This window comes from Meles meles, chromosome 3, assembly GCF_922984935.1.
Source record: "Meles meles chromosome 3, mMelMel3.1 paternal haplotype, whole genome shotgun sequence".
Classification (NCBI taxonomy): domain Eukaryota; kingdom Metazoa; phylum Chordata; class Mammalia; order Carnivora; family Mustelidae; genus Meles; species Meles meles.
In genome coordinates this window covers 140,513,483-140,530,955 of record NC_060068.1, presented here as the reverse complement: position 1 = coordinate 140,530,955, position 17,473 = coordinate 140,513,483, and the positions used below count along the sequence as shown (strand labels likewise).

The following is a 17,473-nucleotide window of genomic DNA, read 5'->3' as shown; positions in this document are numbered from 1 at the left end:
TGTTCCACCCTGATCAGTCAGCAGCCATCCACATTGAGGTAAGATCCTCCACTAGCAAAAAGATTGGGACTCACTGAAAGTGCAGGTGATGGTTAGCATTTTTAGCAATATAGTGTTTTTTTTTATGTATGTGCACTGTTTTTATAGAATTATTATTGCACACTTGATAGACGATAGTGTAGACATAACTTTTGTATGCCCTGGAAAACCAAAAAAGTTTTTTAACTCTATTTATTGCAATATTCTCTTCTTTGTGGTCCAGAACCAAACTTGAAATGTCTGTGAGATAATGCCTGTAATGAAAAGTGGATTAGCCAGGGACGCCTGGAGGGCACAGTGGGTTAGGCTGCTGCCTTCGGCTCAGGTCATCATCCCAGTGTTCTGGAATCAGGTCTCGCATTGGGCTCGTGCTCAGGAAGGGGGTCTGCCTCTCCCTCTGGCAGTCTCCCCCTGCTTGTGTGTGCCCTCTCTCTCTGATAGGAAAAAGTGGATTAGCCATCAGTGAACTGATTCACTGGCTGACTCACACACAGCCTTTTATAACTTTAAAATTTGCCGGGTGTACTTGGGGTAACTGTGGGCCCAAATCTGTCCTCTTTTTGGGAGGGCAGGCAGAATCAGGATGTCGAATGACATGTATGGGTTCATTTGTGAAAAGTCGTAGTTATCAAGAAATTCTAATAGCAGTTATCGCTGCATTGTCGCACTTTTGGTTGTGTCTGTGTCAGGTTTTCCTGATCCAGTATTAAAATGAAAACAAAACAGTTGAGGATATAGATGAATTAAAGCTGTGGGAACTTAAAGTTTGAAGCTCTTAGTGCATCAGTAGAAATTGTTAAATTACTCTTAAACCTCAAGATGAGTTACTGGGTTTTTATTTTATTTCATGGTAAGTAGGCCCTGTGCCCATCATGGAGCCCAACGTGGGGCTTGAACTCTCAGAACCTTGAGATCAGGGTCTCAGCCGAGATCAAGAGTTGCACTTAAATGACTGAGCCATGCAGCTGCCCAGTAACTGGGTTTTTCACGGAAACCCCTCACGTGCATTCTCAGATCTATAGAAGGATTGGACTCTCCAAGCCTCTGAGAGGGTATAGATGGCCTTACCTGTATCCAAACTGCCTGTTGGCTTCTAGAGTGGAAACACAGACTTCTGTTTCATTCTAAGTAGCCTTCCTGACATGAACTAAAAGATCTTTCCCAATATACTCATCCTACTCTGAAATCTGGAGCTTACGTCTTGTAAAATAAGTGTTCTGCCTCATTGACCAAATCTATTTCTGTTCAGCAAATATTGAGTGACATGAAGGAAGGGGGTAGATCTATGATTCTATACAGAGATGAAAAAGAAAACACATCTTGCTTTCAGGAGTCTGCCATTGAGGCAAGTGGGTACCAACAAAAAATAAGTATCTATTCCTGGGCTACTTGAAACTGACAAGAAAACTGTCTGTTTTTCAGGTTTTATGGAAAGAACTCTTCTTATGTCCATGGGGGATTGGATTCAAATGGAAAGCCAGCAGATGCTGTCTATGGACAGAAAGTAAGCATCCCAGGCTTTCTGCAGCTTGTTAACGCAACTAGAAAATAACCCATACAATTGAGGCAGATATATATTTGGTAGATTTACTGATACTTAAAGATCAAATATCCAAATTTCTTTTCTAGAAATTTTGGTATTCGTAATAATTTGGTAAATATAGCCATTGGAAAGCTTAGAGTGTCATATTTGTTCATTTTGAATCCTGTAGTCTGAAGAATTTTTGTTTAGGAGGTATTTTGTTTTAGCATGAGGATCATTCATTTAAACATTTTTTTAGGTATGTCAATTCAGGACAGTTTTTAAAAGTTCAGGGTGGTCACTGGGAATGAACTGTTCTAAGGCAAATTTAGAGTATGGGCTGTGTAGTTTGAATTTAAGTATGCAAATTAACTCTACTTGTGTTGTATCAGGAAGTTTTTTGTTGTTGGAAGTTGTGTAAATGTTACATTAAGTCACTAACTCTTGGTTTGGTTCCTTAGGAGATCCATAGGAAAGTGATGTCACAAAACTTTACCAATTGCCACACTAAGATTCGCCATGTTGATGCTCATGCCACTCTGAATGATGGTGTAGTGGTCCAGGTGATGGGGTTGCTCTCTAATAACAACCAGGCTCTGAGGAGGTTCATGCAGACATTTGTCCTTGCTCCTGAGGTATGAAAAAAGAAACAATGAAAGTTTGTGCATATCTTTTTAGAAACTATTCATTTTGAATTTCAAACTTAGAGAAAAGTTATAATAATAGTACAATAATTCATACTCCTTACCTAGAACCTCTGCCAGCACTTGCCTGTATGTTTGTAATTCTTTTTCTGTTTACCTGTCATTTTAATTCAAAATCATTTGAAAATAGGTTGGAGACATCAAGCCTAGTCATTCTTAGATAATTCAGTGAGCATTTCCTAAGTGTAAGGTATACTCTTTCATAACCAGAGTAGAGTTACCAGTTTAGGAAGTACTGATGTTAATACAATTAGGATTCTATAGCCCATATTTAAATTTTGGTGTTTGTTCCAGTAATAGCCAGTGTATTTTTTTTTTCCTGGTCCAAGATTCAATCCGAAATTGCACATAATATGGCTGTCATGTCTCTTTAGTCTCCTTTAACGTGCAGTAATTCCTTAATTTTTTGTTTTTTATGGCATTGACAATTTTAAAGAGAACAAAGTACTTTGTAGACAACCTCAGTTTGAATTGTCTATTTCTTTATGATTAGATTTAGGTTATACACACATTAGTCTTTTAGTGCCTCACATTAAGGAGGCACTGGATGTCATTTAGTCCTATCTATTAGTGATGTTAACAATTAATGACTAAGCTAAGGTGATGGTCACCATGTTTTACCACTGTGAAGGTAGCATTTTTATTTTTCTTACTATTAAATTGTGGTTGCTGTCTTTGAGACTATCTTGTTCTTCATCGGACTTTGTGTGCTAGTTTTAGCATCATTCTTGCTGGAGACAGCTGCTACTCTGATGGTAATAAATGGTGATTATCTATTTCTATCATTTGGTATTAATTAGTTGGCATTTTACAGTACTCTGCCTTCTAGCTGCTGTTATTTGTGGAGTCTTTCTTTATTTCATGGATTTAAACCACTAATTAATGTCTTTAAACCACTAGTAAATGTCTAAAATACCCCAGATCTATTAAGTCTGAGCTCCTTCAAGCTGGCTTCTGTTATTTGTTTTGGCAGAGGGGGACCACTTCATAACTTTTGTGAAACAAGATGTTTCAGTCTCATCTTGGACTCTCCCTGCTCCAGCCCCAGCTCCTGTTTGGCATCTGCTATTTCTTCAGGGAGTCCTGGTTCTTTTTAGTTAACCATGCTTGTCACGAAAGGGCCACACGTTTATGTTGAATAATTACATTTGTACTGTCTTTCTGACTGGTGCAGACGGAATGGAGTCAGGGCACCTATCTGCATAAGCATGTGGAAGTGGCTCAATAGCGATTAGGTGTTTTCTCTAGCATTATCCTTAAGATAATTTTCTGTCTGGAATGAATCTAAAGCCCCAGTCTTTTTATAGAATATACTTGATTATCTTTTTGAAAAATTACAGGTTTCATTTTAGTCATGAGTTTTAGAGGATGGCTTAGATTATCTGTAGAATGAAACTTGATGGACTTCTAACTATACAAAGAATCATGTGGGATATGATTACCAATTATTTCCAGTTAAAGTTCCTTCTCCTGTTAAAGAGGAAGAATCTAACATTATCTTAGTATGATGCATTGTTACATGAACTGTCTCAAAGCAAATACTAATACTCAAAGCTGTAAGATGGTATTTTTTTTTTTGAACAAATGAGACAGTGTCTCATGTCAGAATAACTAGTTAATGACATAGTTGGATTTATATTCTGATGTGTCTTCTACGTAGTTTGGGCAAACCTTTCAGCTGTACCATCATTGAGTGCTTATATCAGTATTGTTGGATACAGATTAAGGGAATTTTAAATATCTGCTGCGGTTGGTAGTATGTATTTATTTTTCAAAAAATGATTTGAGGTGTGTGGCATCTTATATACTTAGAGTTTTACCAATGTTTGGATATTCGTCTGGTGGTATTTTAAGGAAGCAATATATTTGACTGTGGTTTTTAATGGCTATAATGTAGAGCAGGGTTTTTCATGGTGTTATTAACATTTTGGGTGAATAATTTCCTTGTGGCTGGCTGTTCTGTGCATTGTGGGATGTTTAGCAGCACCCCTGCCCTCTTTTCAAGCTTCAGTTGCACTCCCCATGTGAAAACTGACATCTCTCCAAACACTGTCAAATGTCTTCTGTTGGTGCATATTTTCCTTAGCTGAGACTCACTAGTGTAAGGTGGTTTGGCTTTTTGAAAGTCTGCTGAATAAATGAAAAGTTTTTGTTGGCATTGCAGGGCTCTGTTGCAAATAAATTCTACGTTCACAATGATATCTTCAGATACCAAGATGAGGTCTTTGGTGGCTTTGTCACTGAGCCTCAGGAGGGTAAGTTACTTGTCTAAAAAAAAATTTTTTTTTTTTTTTTTTTGATGGCATGCGGTTGACTTGAAGAGTGTATGGGTTTCTTGAATGTTTTTATTACAGTCTGTATTCTTCATTAATAACTTCTAATTGTCAAGATGGAGGAAGGGTCTGAGTTTTTAAATCTACGTGGAACTAATAGGTTAGCTTTTTTCATGGAAGACCTAAAACTCCTTAGTAATAGGTAATTACTCACTGCAACAGTGTTAGGCATTTTTGCCACAATTTCCACAGGACACCATAAGACCAGATGATACCTGCATTGGAGTGGGGTTCATTATAGGAGTGGAACCTTAAGTTTAAGGAATCAAAATCTTTATAATGGGCAGTAAACATACCTGCCCTGTACTCTGGAGGGAGACACTATTTTTCTGAGGCTGTTTGCTGTATAAATGTTCTTAAAAGATAGTTTGAAACAAAGGGTAGCATTGCCCTAGTTGTAAGATGTGCAGATACATGAGAAACCGATGACGAATTGTCTCTAACCACTAATAATAGTCCGTATATTAGTGTTTTCAGTATGGCTGAAATGAGTCTAAGTGGTTTATATTTATTGTGTAATACAATAGGCTTATAAGTAAGTACTTTAAGTACTGTTCCCATTTAATGGATTAGGGCACTGAGATGCAGAGAAGTAATTTGCTTGATACTGTATAGCTAGTTAGGTGGTAGAGTCTGCATTGGATTATGGACAGTATGACCTCAGACTCCCATGTTCGTAACCCAAACACTGTAATAGCCTTAATTCTGTCCTTATAGCCTTTGCCATGATACCACCAAATTGCTGCGTTTGCTTTATTTTATTTATTTCATTACTTCTTTTTATTTTAGTTTCGTATGTAAGATAAGTGATTCCGTACTTCCATATAATCCTGTTGCTCATTACATATACCCTCTTAATCCCCAACATGTATTTAACCCATCCTTCCACTCACCTCATTACTTTTTTGATAATGATGTGAAAGTTAATATAAAGCTGACCTTTGAACAACATGGGGGTTAGGAGCACTCCACACACACACCCCCCCCCCCCATTGAAAATCCCATTGTAACTTTTCACTCTACAAAAACTGAGCTGCTAATAGCCCACTGTTGACTGGAAACTTTACTGATAACATAGTCAATAAACACATTTTGTATATGTATTATATGCTGTATTCTTTTTTTTCCCCCATTTATTTATTTTTTCAGCGTAACAGTATTCATTGTTTTTGCACAACACCCAGTGCTCCATGCAAAACGTGCCCTCCCTATTACCCACCACCTGTTCCCCCAACCTCCCACCCCTGACCCTTCAAAACCCTCAGGTTGTTTTTCAGAGTCCATAGTCTCTTATGGTTCGCCTTATATGCTGTATTCTTAAGGTAAAGAAAAGGAAATACTGTTAAAACCTTTATAAGGGGGAGCGCCTGGGTGCCTCAGTCATTAAGCGTCTGCCTTTGGCTCAGGTCATGATACCAGATTCCTGGATCGAGACCTGAGTCAGGCTCCTGTCAGCAGGGAGTCTGCTTCTCTCTTTTCTACTTCCCCTGCTTGTGTACACTCTCTAGCTGTCTCTGTCTCTCTCTGTAAAATAAATAAAATTTAAAAAAAACCTTTCTAAGAGAGAGAAAATACATTTATAGTACTGTAGTGTATATACTTGTCAAGAAAAATCTGCGTATAAGTGGACCTGCACAGCTCAAACCCTCTTGTGCAAGGGTCATCTGTATTTGAGAATTAAATAAGAATTTGTTTTCTTACATAGAATCTGAGGAAGAGGTAGAGGAACCTGAAGAGAGACAGCAGACACCTGAGGTGGTACCCGATGATTCTGGAACTTTCTATGATCAGACTGTCAGGTAAGAAAAACTTTGTTCATCTGTCAGGAGCTGCATGAGAATTTGGTTGTCTTGTCTTCCCCTTTGTTAGAGGGGAGTCATATTCTCTCAGAATTATGTCTGAATAGAACAGTAATTTCTTAGAAAAAAGATTTTGTTTTTGATTACCTCAGCTGACAAAAAAGCTGTAACTTGCTTGGTAGTAAGTGGAAAAATAGGTTTTGGGATTTCTTACCAAGTATTTAATACATGAAGGCATTGCATTAAGTGCTTTGGGGGGCATAAATTTGTTTAAGGACTTAAAGATCAGGCATAAATTGATAAAAATTCAGACATGAATTAATGTCTGAATTAAATAGCAGTTAGTTTCATTAATTAACTCAGACACTAAATGTGTGTCTGTCTTAAGCTGTGTTTTTTCCTCTGCTTCCAGAACAGAAATTTGTTTGATAGGAATAGAAATGAGTATCTACTAGATGCCATGTGATGTGAAACTGTTGGTGTTAGTATTTCGTGATTAAAGGATATTTTTATGTATTTTTCAAGGTGTGGTGATGAATTATAACCACATTACTCACCTGGGTTGCTGGTTGAAAATAATCTATTGTCCCACCACTAACATGCCAAATTAGAATTTCAGGGGGGAACACTGCAACATTAACATTCCTTGTGATTTAAGAGCTAGTATTCTGAATTGTAACTAATTTCTTTATAATGAGAGGCTTTTTTGATGGTAAAAATTGCACAATATAAAATTTACCTTCTTAACTATTTTTAAGTGCACTGTGTAGTAATGTTTAATGCACATAATTGTGCAACAGATGTCTAGAACTTTTCATTTTGCAAAACTACAACTATACCCAATGGAAAACTCTTCCCCTTTCCTGAAGCCTATTAATCTTTTGTTATGTGTGGTAGGTAAATTGTGAGAGTTTTTGTGTTGTAACAGAAACAATAATTTGGTTCATTTCAATTTATTTTGATATATTTGCTTATCAGAATTTAGCAAATCTGATTGCAGTTGAGATTTGGTCATTGAATGCTCTACTAAAAAGTTGTCTTATTTTAATATTCAGATACGGGATTCCTAGATTTTTTTTTTTTTGCAGAGAGGGAGCTATTTTTTGGTTCAGGTCTCTATAGTTAATAAATACTTGGGAATTTCTTGCTGAATCAGTAGAGGCAGAATGATATTTCTCAAATTTTCCTATGAAAGCAATGACTTAGAAGAACATTTAGAGGAACCTGTTGCTGAACCAGAGCCAGATCCTGAACCAGAACAAGAACAGGAACCTGTGTCTGAAATCCAAGAGGAAAAGTCTGAGCCAGTATTGGAAGAAACTGCTCCTGAGGATGCGCAGAAGAGTTCTTCCCCAGCACCTACAGATATAACTCAGACAGTACAGGAAGACTTGAGGGTATGCAATGTGTCTTTATTCTTACTCTGTTTCTGGTTTATTTTTAAAGATCTTTCTTTTCCTTTATTATTGTTACATTGGCTTTTGTAGGCACATGTTATGGTTCAGGGAAATTTATTACATGTTGAGCCATACCTCGGATAAGAAGTAAGTTGCATATCATTTTATATAAGTAACTGTCCTCCGCTCCCAAGGCAACTTGAATATTTTATATTAGAGCAGAAATTTCAGATGCTATTTTATCACCATATCCGTAACCTCTTATTTTTAAATATTTTGTTTCAAATCGTGACTTGTTTCTTAAAACCTGTAAGTGATAGTGTATCTTTTTGAAAAATACCATGGCACAATAGACTTATTCCTGCTTTTTTTTCTGAAATCTAATTGAGGATAACATTACAGTAGAAGTAGAAACAAATTGTGAAATGTAGCTATTCTTCTAAGAATTAGAATACTTGATTCAAAAATTTAAAACTTTTCAGTTAGTCCTGAGTCTCCTCAGGATGATGATAACTGAAATCATAGAACCTTTACATTTGAGGCTCTATGAAGGAATATGTTTTAATGCTTTATATATGGGATCAGGGTTCTTATGCCATTTATCAGTTAATCCAAGTGCTTCTGTGCTAGGCGTTATTCTAGGTATGGGAACTATTGGTAAAACATAGTATTCTTGGTCTGTTTCTGGCAGTGATTAGGGGAGTAGGAAAGAGAAGAGTGAAATGACTTCAGCTTGCAGGTAGAAAAGTAGGCTGGAATGGGAATGTGCTGTTGTAGTCCTGGAGAGAAATACTCATAACCTGGGGCTAAGGTTGTGGCAGTGAAGATACAAGATAAACAGCAAGATTTGGTGAATTTGATATGGATTGAAAAGGTGTTAAGGTAATTCTAAAGTTGATGTCATTGAATTGATGCTTGTACCATCAGTTGGGGGAATCATGGGAGGAAGAGCTGGTTTTGGAGGGGAGAATTTTCTTGGATTCACAAACCTGAAATTGAGTGAAAAGAGTTTTTTTTTCTTTTTTTTTTTTTTTTAAGATTTTATTTATTTGACACAGACACAAGCGAGAGAGGGAACACATGCAGGAGGAGTGGGAGAGGGAGAAGTAGGCTTCCCACTGAGCAGGGAGCCGGATGTAGGGTTCAATCCCAGGACCCTGGGATCATGACCCAGGCTGAAGGCAGACGCTTAACCGACTGAGCCACCCAGGTGCCCCAAAAGGAGCTTCTTAAGATGCTAAACCTTTCATTTTTTGCTGTACTTGATGACTAGTCCTGGGGAATTTTAGTACTACATTTTGTAAGTAGGAGGAGAAAAGGAATCTTGAGATGCTTACTCTATTCTACCTGTGAAAAAGTGGTTCCTATATATAAGAAATGAAGAACTAATAGCTTTTATATTCTTTTGATATGGGTAACCAGCTAATGTTTTTGTTCCATTAGACATTTTCTTGGGCATCTGTGACCAGTAAGAACCTTCCACCCAGTGGAGCTGTTCCAGTTACTGGGATACCACCTCATGTTGTTAAAGTACCAGCTTCACAGGTGAGTTTCTGAGCTTGTATATTAGGCACATTTGCCTGTATTTCATGTCATTGGGTTTCATTGTAGGTTTAGAGAATGTTGGAACTGGTACACAGAGTAGAGAAGAGGGGGTTTTTTAGTAATCTTGTGAGAGAGTTTTCATTTTTTCCTTTAGATTTATTTATTTGAGAGAGAAAGCATGAGTATGCATTTGTGCGCGAGGGGAGGGCCAGGGGCAAGCCCCCTCTGCACTGAGTGCAGAGCACCACATCGGGCTCCATCCTGGGACCCTAAGATCATGACCTGAATTAAAACCCAGAGTCGGATGCTCAGCTGACAGCTAGCCAGGCGCCCCTTCATTTTCTCTTTTAAACCTTATTGTCAGCTAAGAAACTTTATAAGGAAAAAGGTCAGCTTGCTTTGTTTTTACACAGAAGTTGACTTTTGCATTTTTCAGCCTCGTCCGGAGTCTAAGCCTGAATCTCAGATTCCACCGCAGAGGCCTCAGAGGGATCAGAGAGTGCGAGAACAACGAATAAATATTCCTCCCCAGAGGGGACCTAGACCAAGTAAGTGCTCAGAAGGGTGACTTCTCTAGGTGGGGGGAATACAAGGTGAGAGCTTGTTTCTTAGGGGTGGTTGATATTTTTTACTTTAAAAAATTCTGGAGTTAATGGAATTACCTGGGTTTAGGGGTGGAGCAAAAAATTATTGAATGAAATAGTCACTGAAAAATGTCTTTCTCTGTCTTTCATTGCTCTTTTTGTTAAGTCCGTGAAGCTGGTGAGCAAGGTGATGTTGAGCCCCGAAGAATTGTGAGACACCCTGATAGTCACCAACTTTTCATTGGCAATCTGCCACACGAAGTGGACAAATCGGAGCTTAAGGATTTTTTTCAAAGTAGGTTGAGTTTTATTTATTTATGATTTATGCATTTTTCTTTTTTTAAAGATTTTATTAATAGAGAACAAGAGACTGAGAACAAGTCGGGGAGGGGCAGAGGGAGAAGCAGACTCCTTGCAGAGCAGAGAGCCCAACCTGGGACTCCATCCCAGGACCCTGGGGATCATGACTCCAGCCGAAGGCAGACGCTTAACTGATAGAGCCACCCAGATGCCCTAAGTAGGCTGAGTTTTAAACACTTGATTCATCTAATGCAATGTCCAGTAGAAGTTCATAAGACACATACATAATATTAAATTTTCTAGTGGCCACATTTTATTTTATTTTTTTAGTGGTCATATTTTACTTTATTATTTTTAATTTTTTAAAATTTATTTGAGAGAGTCAGAGCATGAGAGGGGAGAAGGTCAGAGGGAGAAGCAGACTCCCCATGGAGCTGGGAGCCCTATGGGGGACTCAGTCCTGAAGACTCCGGGGTCATGACCTGAGCTGAAGGCAGTCGCTTAACCAACTGAGCCACCCAGGCACCCTAGTGGTCATATTTTAAAAAGTAGAAAGAACTGGAGAATTTAAATATTTTATTTAACCCAATGTATCTAAAACATTTCAACATGTGAAAATGAGAGATTTTGTTTTTCTTTATTAAGTCTTTGAAGTCCAGTGTGTATTATACTTAATGGCACTTCTTATTTTGGAATTTGGAATTGTGTTCTAATCAGTTATTTGAGAGTCTGTGTTTCTCTTGCAGGTTATGGGAATGTTGTGGAGCTACGCATTAACAGTGGCGGGAAGTTACCCAATTTTGGTTTTGTTGTGTTTGATGACTCTGAGCCTGTTCAGAAGGTCCTTAGCAACAGGGTAAGCAGTTTTTCATCTTGATTTTTTTCTTTATTTTGACAAGAGTATCTTGGATTTTTGAGTGTATTCATCCTTCAAACTGTGTCTTAGGAGTAAAGTACAATTAGTTCCCACATGTTTGGGTAATAAATTCCATGATGATTGGCCATAACTCTTAAAAGACTTGCCTGAAAGTTCAAGAAAACTTCTGTCTACAATAACTTAATTTTGGAGCCATTGAATGAAAAGATTGAAATAACTAATAGTTACCAGTGCACTGAAATTTATGCAGAATTCTTTCCTTGAGTGGGGTTCTGATTTTGGGGATGAAATGCAGTGTTAACTTTGAGTTGGGATAACTTAGGAGCCAGCTTCCTCTGGGCAATTTTGATATATGACTGTTATCTGGGCCTAACTATGAGGAGCTTCTCCTTTTATTCTCTGACTTGTCTAGGTTGGAGTCAGCCTGCCTGGAATCACTTTTATTAACAGATCTCTTCTTACCAGTCACTTTCTAATAATAAGAGGGGTTTTGTAGAATTGGAATCTTATTACTGTGTAGTTCTTAAGGAACCCTTCCTTTCCCCCAGATCTTTCATTAGCAAAAAATCACTTTTTAATAGTAGTCGTAGTAGTAGTAGAGAAGAACAAAAGTGTAAATACTTATTTACTGAGATGGGTGTGTGAGAGTTTAAAAATCTCACTTTTTAAAAATTGAGGTGTGGGACACCTGGGTGGCTCAGTGTGTTAAAGCCTCTGTCTTCATCTCAGGTCATGATCTCAGGGTCCTGGGATCAAGCCCTGTTTCCCTCCCACTCTCTGCCTGCCTCTCTGCGTACTTGAGATCTGTCAAATAAATAAATAAATCCTTAAAAAAAAAAAGAGGTGAAATTCACATAACATAAAATCAACCATTTTAAAGTGTAAAATTAGGGATTTTAATTTTACACGTTGTTGTGCAACCTGTCTTGCTAGAAAACATTTTCATCAGAAGTAAACTCTTTATTCATTAAGCAGTCCTTTCCCGTATCCTCTCTCCCTAGCCCTCGGCAACAACTAATCTTTCAGTCTCTGCCGATTAAAACTACATATTTTATTAACCATGTAGATCATTATTTCCCAGAAGTTCCACAGAATCTGATGTTCTTCACAGTGTTGATGGTTATACTGTAAAGTTTAATGTTGTTGTTCTGACATTATGTGAGCCTTAATCTGTGACTGTGTATTTTATCTTTCAAACTATTCAACCACTGTTTTTATGAAGCATCTCCTGAGTAGAGAATGGTGACTTAGCATAGCCACAGAATACTGAACTTGGAAATGTCCCATAGGCTTTGTGCATAAAGCCATTATTCAGCATGCAAAAAAGATCCAGTGGTCAGTCTTTTTGGTGCAGGCTTGAATTCATCCTTAGAGGATCTGTTATTCTCAGTGGGCCAAAAGAGGTCAGACCTGGTAACTGGCTTCTTAGTTGTCCAAGGTAAGGGGTCTGTTTCCTTTAAAGCACCCGGATAAGCCCGCGCATCTTTATGCACTGATGATGAAATAAAATTTCATCTGATGAGGGGCGCCTGGGTGGCTCAGTGGGTTAAAGGCTTTGCCTTCAGCTCAGGTCATGATCTCAGGGTCCTGGGATCGAGCCCCGCATCGGGTGCTCTGCTCAGCGGAGAGCCTGTTTCCCCCTCTCTCTCTGCCTGCCTCTCTGCCTACTTGTGATCTCTGTCAAATAAACAAAATATTTAAAATTTCATCTGATGAAATAAAATTTACTCAGAAAGGAATTGTATGTTTGGTACATTTTTCTCATTCAGATTGTTTCTGCCCTTTTGGTAACACCTCAGAGATGTCTTCAGTTACAACCTTTTGAAACATACCCCCCCCCAACCTCTCTCCCCTTATCTTTCAGACTTTAATATGGTTTTGTTTTTTCATTGTATATAGAATATTGCCTGGAACAGAGCTTCAAATTAATATGTGAAGAGGTTTATATAGTGTGAATATTAAAAAGTTATATAAATATTTTTAATATTGTAGTATTAACATATTTATAAATGTACAAGTACAAATACACATTCAATCAGAATTTTATTTTTTTAAAAAGATTTTATTTGAGAGAGAGTGTGTGAGAAAGGGCATGAGCAGGGGGAGAGCCATAGGGAGAAGCAGACTCCCCGCTGAGCAGGGAGCTGGACATGGAGCTTGATCTGGGATCACGACCTGACCTGAAGACACATGCTTAACTGACTGAGCCACCCAGGCACCCCTGATCAAAATTTTAAATGTGTTACTATTAGAGTTCTAAAAAGGCCTTTTTGGGGTGCCTGAGTGGCTCATTTGAACATCTGCCTTCATCTCAGGTCATGATTCCAGGGTCTTTGCTCAGCAGGGAGCCTCCTCTCTTTGCCTGCCACTCCCCCTGCTTGTGATCTTTCTCTGACAAATAAATAAATAAAATCTTAAAAAAAAAAAAAAGAAAAGGGCTTCCTCCTCCCTCCCATTATGCTGGTTTCTTCATGTGTACTTTCATATCACTCCTTTTTCCTTTGGGAGCTTCAGGTGAAGCTTGCCTTTCCCTCTTCTCACTGTGTTGGCACTCCTACCATACTCTCTTCAATAATTTTGTATGAGTACAGAAATAGCTTCTGTAAGACTGATGACCATGGTGCTTGACAGGCTGTAGTGTAGCGTTGTGGTGTAAAGTGTATACTTGCCTGTCAGGATGCCTTTATTTACATTTAGCTTCCATCACTCATTATGTTGTGACCCGTGGGTTAGTTCCTTAACCTTGCTGGCCCTTAGTTTTCTCTTCTTTCAAGTAGATGTAATGATAGCCCTCAGATGGTTGTGAGTGTTAAATGAGATAGTAGGTGTAAACTATACAGAACACTTCTTTGCGGAGTAAGCAGTGTTAGGTACTTTAAAGAAATACGTCACTTAGAAAACCAGTGCTTGCCAGTGAGGAGCATAAATTGAGTTCATTAGAATCTCGAGTAACCGTTTGTTTTCTACTTTAGATCTGTTTGACTAAAAGGAAGGCCCAAGATGTAGTGTGAATGTATCTTTTTTACCTTAGCTAAGCTCTGTTATCTTTATTTAAACTTCAGTATTTCCCAAAATTTTGTTAATGCAAATAGCAGTTCTGTGTAGATGAAATTAATGATGTTTCTAGATGGATATGTACTTCCCATAAATCATGTACAGCACAGTCTTCACATTAGGTGATGATGGAAGATTATTCTAAGCCCTCAAATCCATGGGGAAGCAGCAGTTCTTGTTTATATTACTCTGTTTATGTCATTCTGTGGGAAAATAAGATTTGCTCTAAAAAGTGCAATGAGACTTATTTGTGCTGCCATGTTGTAAATTGTCTTCTTTTGAACTAGCTTGCATATTACCTGTTCTGAGTTGGAAATAAAAACAGCTGAGAATGTAGCTGAATTGTAAGCTGCTGGTTCCTTGTAATAGCTTTGTTTCTTTTATATTTGATAGTTGGTAGCCCGTAAGCCCTGTGTAAGTCTGCTTACCTTGATTCCTACAGCCCATCATGTTCAGAGGTGAGGTCCGTCTGAATGTGGAGGAGAAGAAGACCCGAGCTGCCCGGGAAGGGGACCGTCGAGATAACCGCCTGCGGGGACCTGGAGGCCCTCGAGGTGGGCTGGGTGGTGGAATGAGAGGCCCTCCCCGTGGAGGCATGGTGCAGAAACCAGGATTTGGAGTGGGAAGGGGAATTGCTCCAAGGCAGTGAAATTGTTCTTCATTGATCTTCACGCAGCAGTACAAATCTTCTAGCTCCTGCAGAATGGTGAATTTCTTACACCAGCGTTTGGTATCCTGGAGTTTGACCCAAGTCTATTATAAACTGCTTAAGTTTGTACAATTTTACTTTTTGTGTTAATGATGTGTGCTCCCTCTCCCGCCCTTCCCTCTTCCTCACCTTTTAGTCCTTCACTTCCAATTTTGTGGAATGATATTTTAGGAAAAACAGATTTTTAAAGAAGAGAAAAAGACTGAATTTCCTTGCTTTACTTTGCATATACAGACTGGATTTTTTTTTAACAGCCGTTTCCCCAAAGGAATGTGTCTTGCTTATTACTGACATTTGGTATGTTTCATTCATTGGAATATTTCTTATTTTCTATGTGTTTCAAAAGCCTGTGAGAAACACAGGTTTTGATAAACATTTTGAAGGCAGGAAAAATCCAAATTGTTTCTTCTTTGAGAGTCACAACTACCTTCTGGTGTGTAGAAGTTGCCATTAGAAAAATTGACAGTTTTGATTCTTGCTGGTATGGTTAAAAACTGAATAAAAGGTGTTAGTAGAGTTTTTTTTCTTTTGATATGTGATCACAAAACAATTATAAGCCTACTGTTTTTACCATTTAAATTGTGGGATAGGTTTTAAATGTCTAGAATGCAACTGATTTAGATTTGTTTTGAAGTAAAGTGTTTCTCATGTTTAATTTGTATTTGTTAAAAAAAAAAAAACCCAAAAAACAAAAAAGAAACCCCGAAATCCAAATAACACAAAACCAGAGCAAAACTGTTGTGCCTTCTATTTATCTTCAATTCCAGCCTTGGCAGTTGTTTAAAGAAAAATAAAAAAAAAAGTCTAGATTTGTTTTATCAGGTGTAGAGTATGTTGGGGATTGAAGAATCCTTCTTTCACCTGGTATGTGTTCTGTTCATTTGTTATGCCTTATTTGTAAAATTGAGTTTGAAACTGGAATGCCTTTAAAGGACAGATACGCTTCTATAGAGGTCCTTTGGCCTAAATAGTCCACCATTTGTATTAAGTTTTATTTCGGTATCTATTCAGAATCCTAATCATAGCCCATAAAAAGGAATATGACTTTAATATTGGACGTTGTGCTTGAGTGCCCAGTTTTTTTCTTTAAATCATAGCCATATGGTAAATTTTCTATTTTGTTAATGGTTCTCTTTTATTGATGGGCATGCAGTGGGTGTTTCTTGGAAATGGCCAATTTTTATTAAAATATTTCTGGAAGAAAATTTAACCTGGCAATATAGACTAATATTCGTTTTACATAGTATGTTAATTTTTTGAGTGCTGTGTGTGAGGTGGGTGAAGGTTTTGTCTACACATTCGTGAAGCAAGCCTTTGTGTGATAACTTGTCATACTAATTGAAGGACAACGAGGTTGTCAAATTTAACTTATTTATTTTCTTAACAGTTTCTTAACAGTGTTCATCATTAGGACTGTTTGAGGATAGTGTATGAGTAGGAATAGGAATGTTTGTTTTGCTGTTACTGGGAAACTCTAGGTTTGCTGAAGGGTGTAGTCTTAAACTAAAATGAAGTTTGATATTATCAGTCCTGAGTACCTGAAATATTTGAAAATTGGCAACATCTCCTTCATAAAGAAACTTCTATAACTGAGTCACATGGCTGTTTTTGGGTCAGCTTAAATAACTCTTTGGTAACCACTTCATTTGGCCCAGGCCAGTGATAATTGGAAGACATTCAGCTTATACTCTTGTAGCTTATATTAAGCCTGTGGTGGAAATAAAAAAAAAAAAAAAAAAAAAAAAAGTTAGCTGGAGTTGTTTTTGAAAAAAAAATACTAAGTTGTAGTAACTGTAAGGGTCATAAATTATGGATAAACTAGAAAGCATTTTTCACAAGTAAATGTTAATCCATACATTTCACTAGGCATTTTTTCCTACTGAGTAGTTAAAGGGCACCAACTGGATGCAGTGATTCTCAACCCAGGCTGTTAATACATCCTAGAGGATACTTGGAAATGGGTGAGATTTGGGGAGGAGGGAAGAGAAGTCCTACATCTGGCTTTTAGTGGATGGGGCCGACAATGCCACATGTTTCACAAAAATAAAGCAAACTCCATTGAGATCATGGATATTCCTCATTCCCTATAATATGGAGGATGGAGGGGTGGGTGGGGACAGCTGGAGTAAAGACTCAATTCTATGAAAAATAGCCTCAGATAAATGAATTAGCAAATAGAAATCTCTTACAGGAATTAAAGTAACATCTGCAGGGAATTGATAATCTCATTTCCCTTTATTTGTACCCATGTGTGGTTTTTAAAGAAATGTTTAGAGAGGTAATAACAATATGCTAGATGCTTCTTGTAACTTGTTGCATAAGCTTAGAAAACACAGGGTTGCTTCAAGTAATTCCAAGCCATCAGGATGGGATGATTGTGAAGTTTTAAATAGCATTGGACTTTATATATCAGATTTAGCATCGTGGTTAACACTGTGAAGAATCCCAGTATCATTGTTTACATTATTGCTGATAGAATAAACATGATACCCTAGATACTGTGTATTCACACATGGAGAAAGTGAAAACAGGAAGGCAAGATTTTTTATAGGCCGCGTCAGCTCATCACATTCAGCCTTTTCAGGGTTTTAAAATACAACTTTCTGTCTG

General features: G+C 37.8%; 1 protein-coding gene across 2 annotated transcripts in view; it reads left to right on the top strand.

Moving 5' to 3' along the window:
- Nucleotides 1–16,081, top strand: part of G3BP1 (G3BP stress granule assembly factor 1) — a 32,154-nt gene extending 16,073 nt beyond the window's left edge. For both annotated transcript variants that reach the window (XM_045999147.1, XM_045999148.1), the window contains exons 3-12: nucleotides 1,462–1,543; nucleotides 2,023–2,196; nucleotides 4,430–4,520; nucleotides 6,304–6,397; nucleotides 7,593–7,794; nucleotides 9,238–9,339; nucleotides 9,776–9,887; nucleotides 10,090–10,218; nucleotides 10,970–11,079; nucleotides 14,597–16,081. In XM_045999147.1, the coding sequence (XP_045855103.1) occupies nucleotides 1,462–1,543; nucleotides 2,023–2,196; nucleotides 4,430–4,520; nucleotides 6,304–6,397; nucleotides 7,593–7,794; nucleotides 9,238–9,339; nucleotides 9,776–9,887; nucleotides 10,090–10,218; nucleotides 10,970–11,079; nucleotides 14,597–14,803 (1,303 nt within the window). In that variant the 3' untranslated portion in view covers nucleotides 14,804–16,081. The remainder of the gene's footprint in view (nucleotides 1–1,461; nucleotides 1,544–2,022; nucleotides 2,197–4,429; nucleotides 4,521–6,303; nucleotides 6,398–7,592; nucleotides 7,795–9,237; nucleotides 9,340–9,775; nucleotides 9,888–10,089; nucleotides 10,219–10,969; nucleotides 11,080–14,596) is intronic.
- The last annotated feature ends 1,392 nt before the right edge of the window (nucleotides 16,082–17,473 follow it).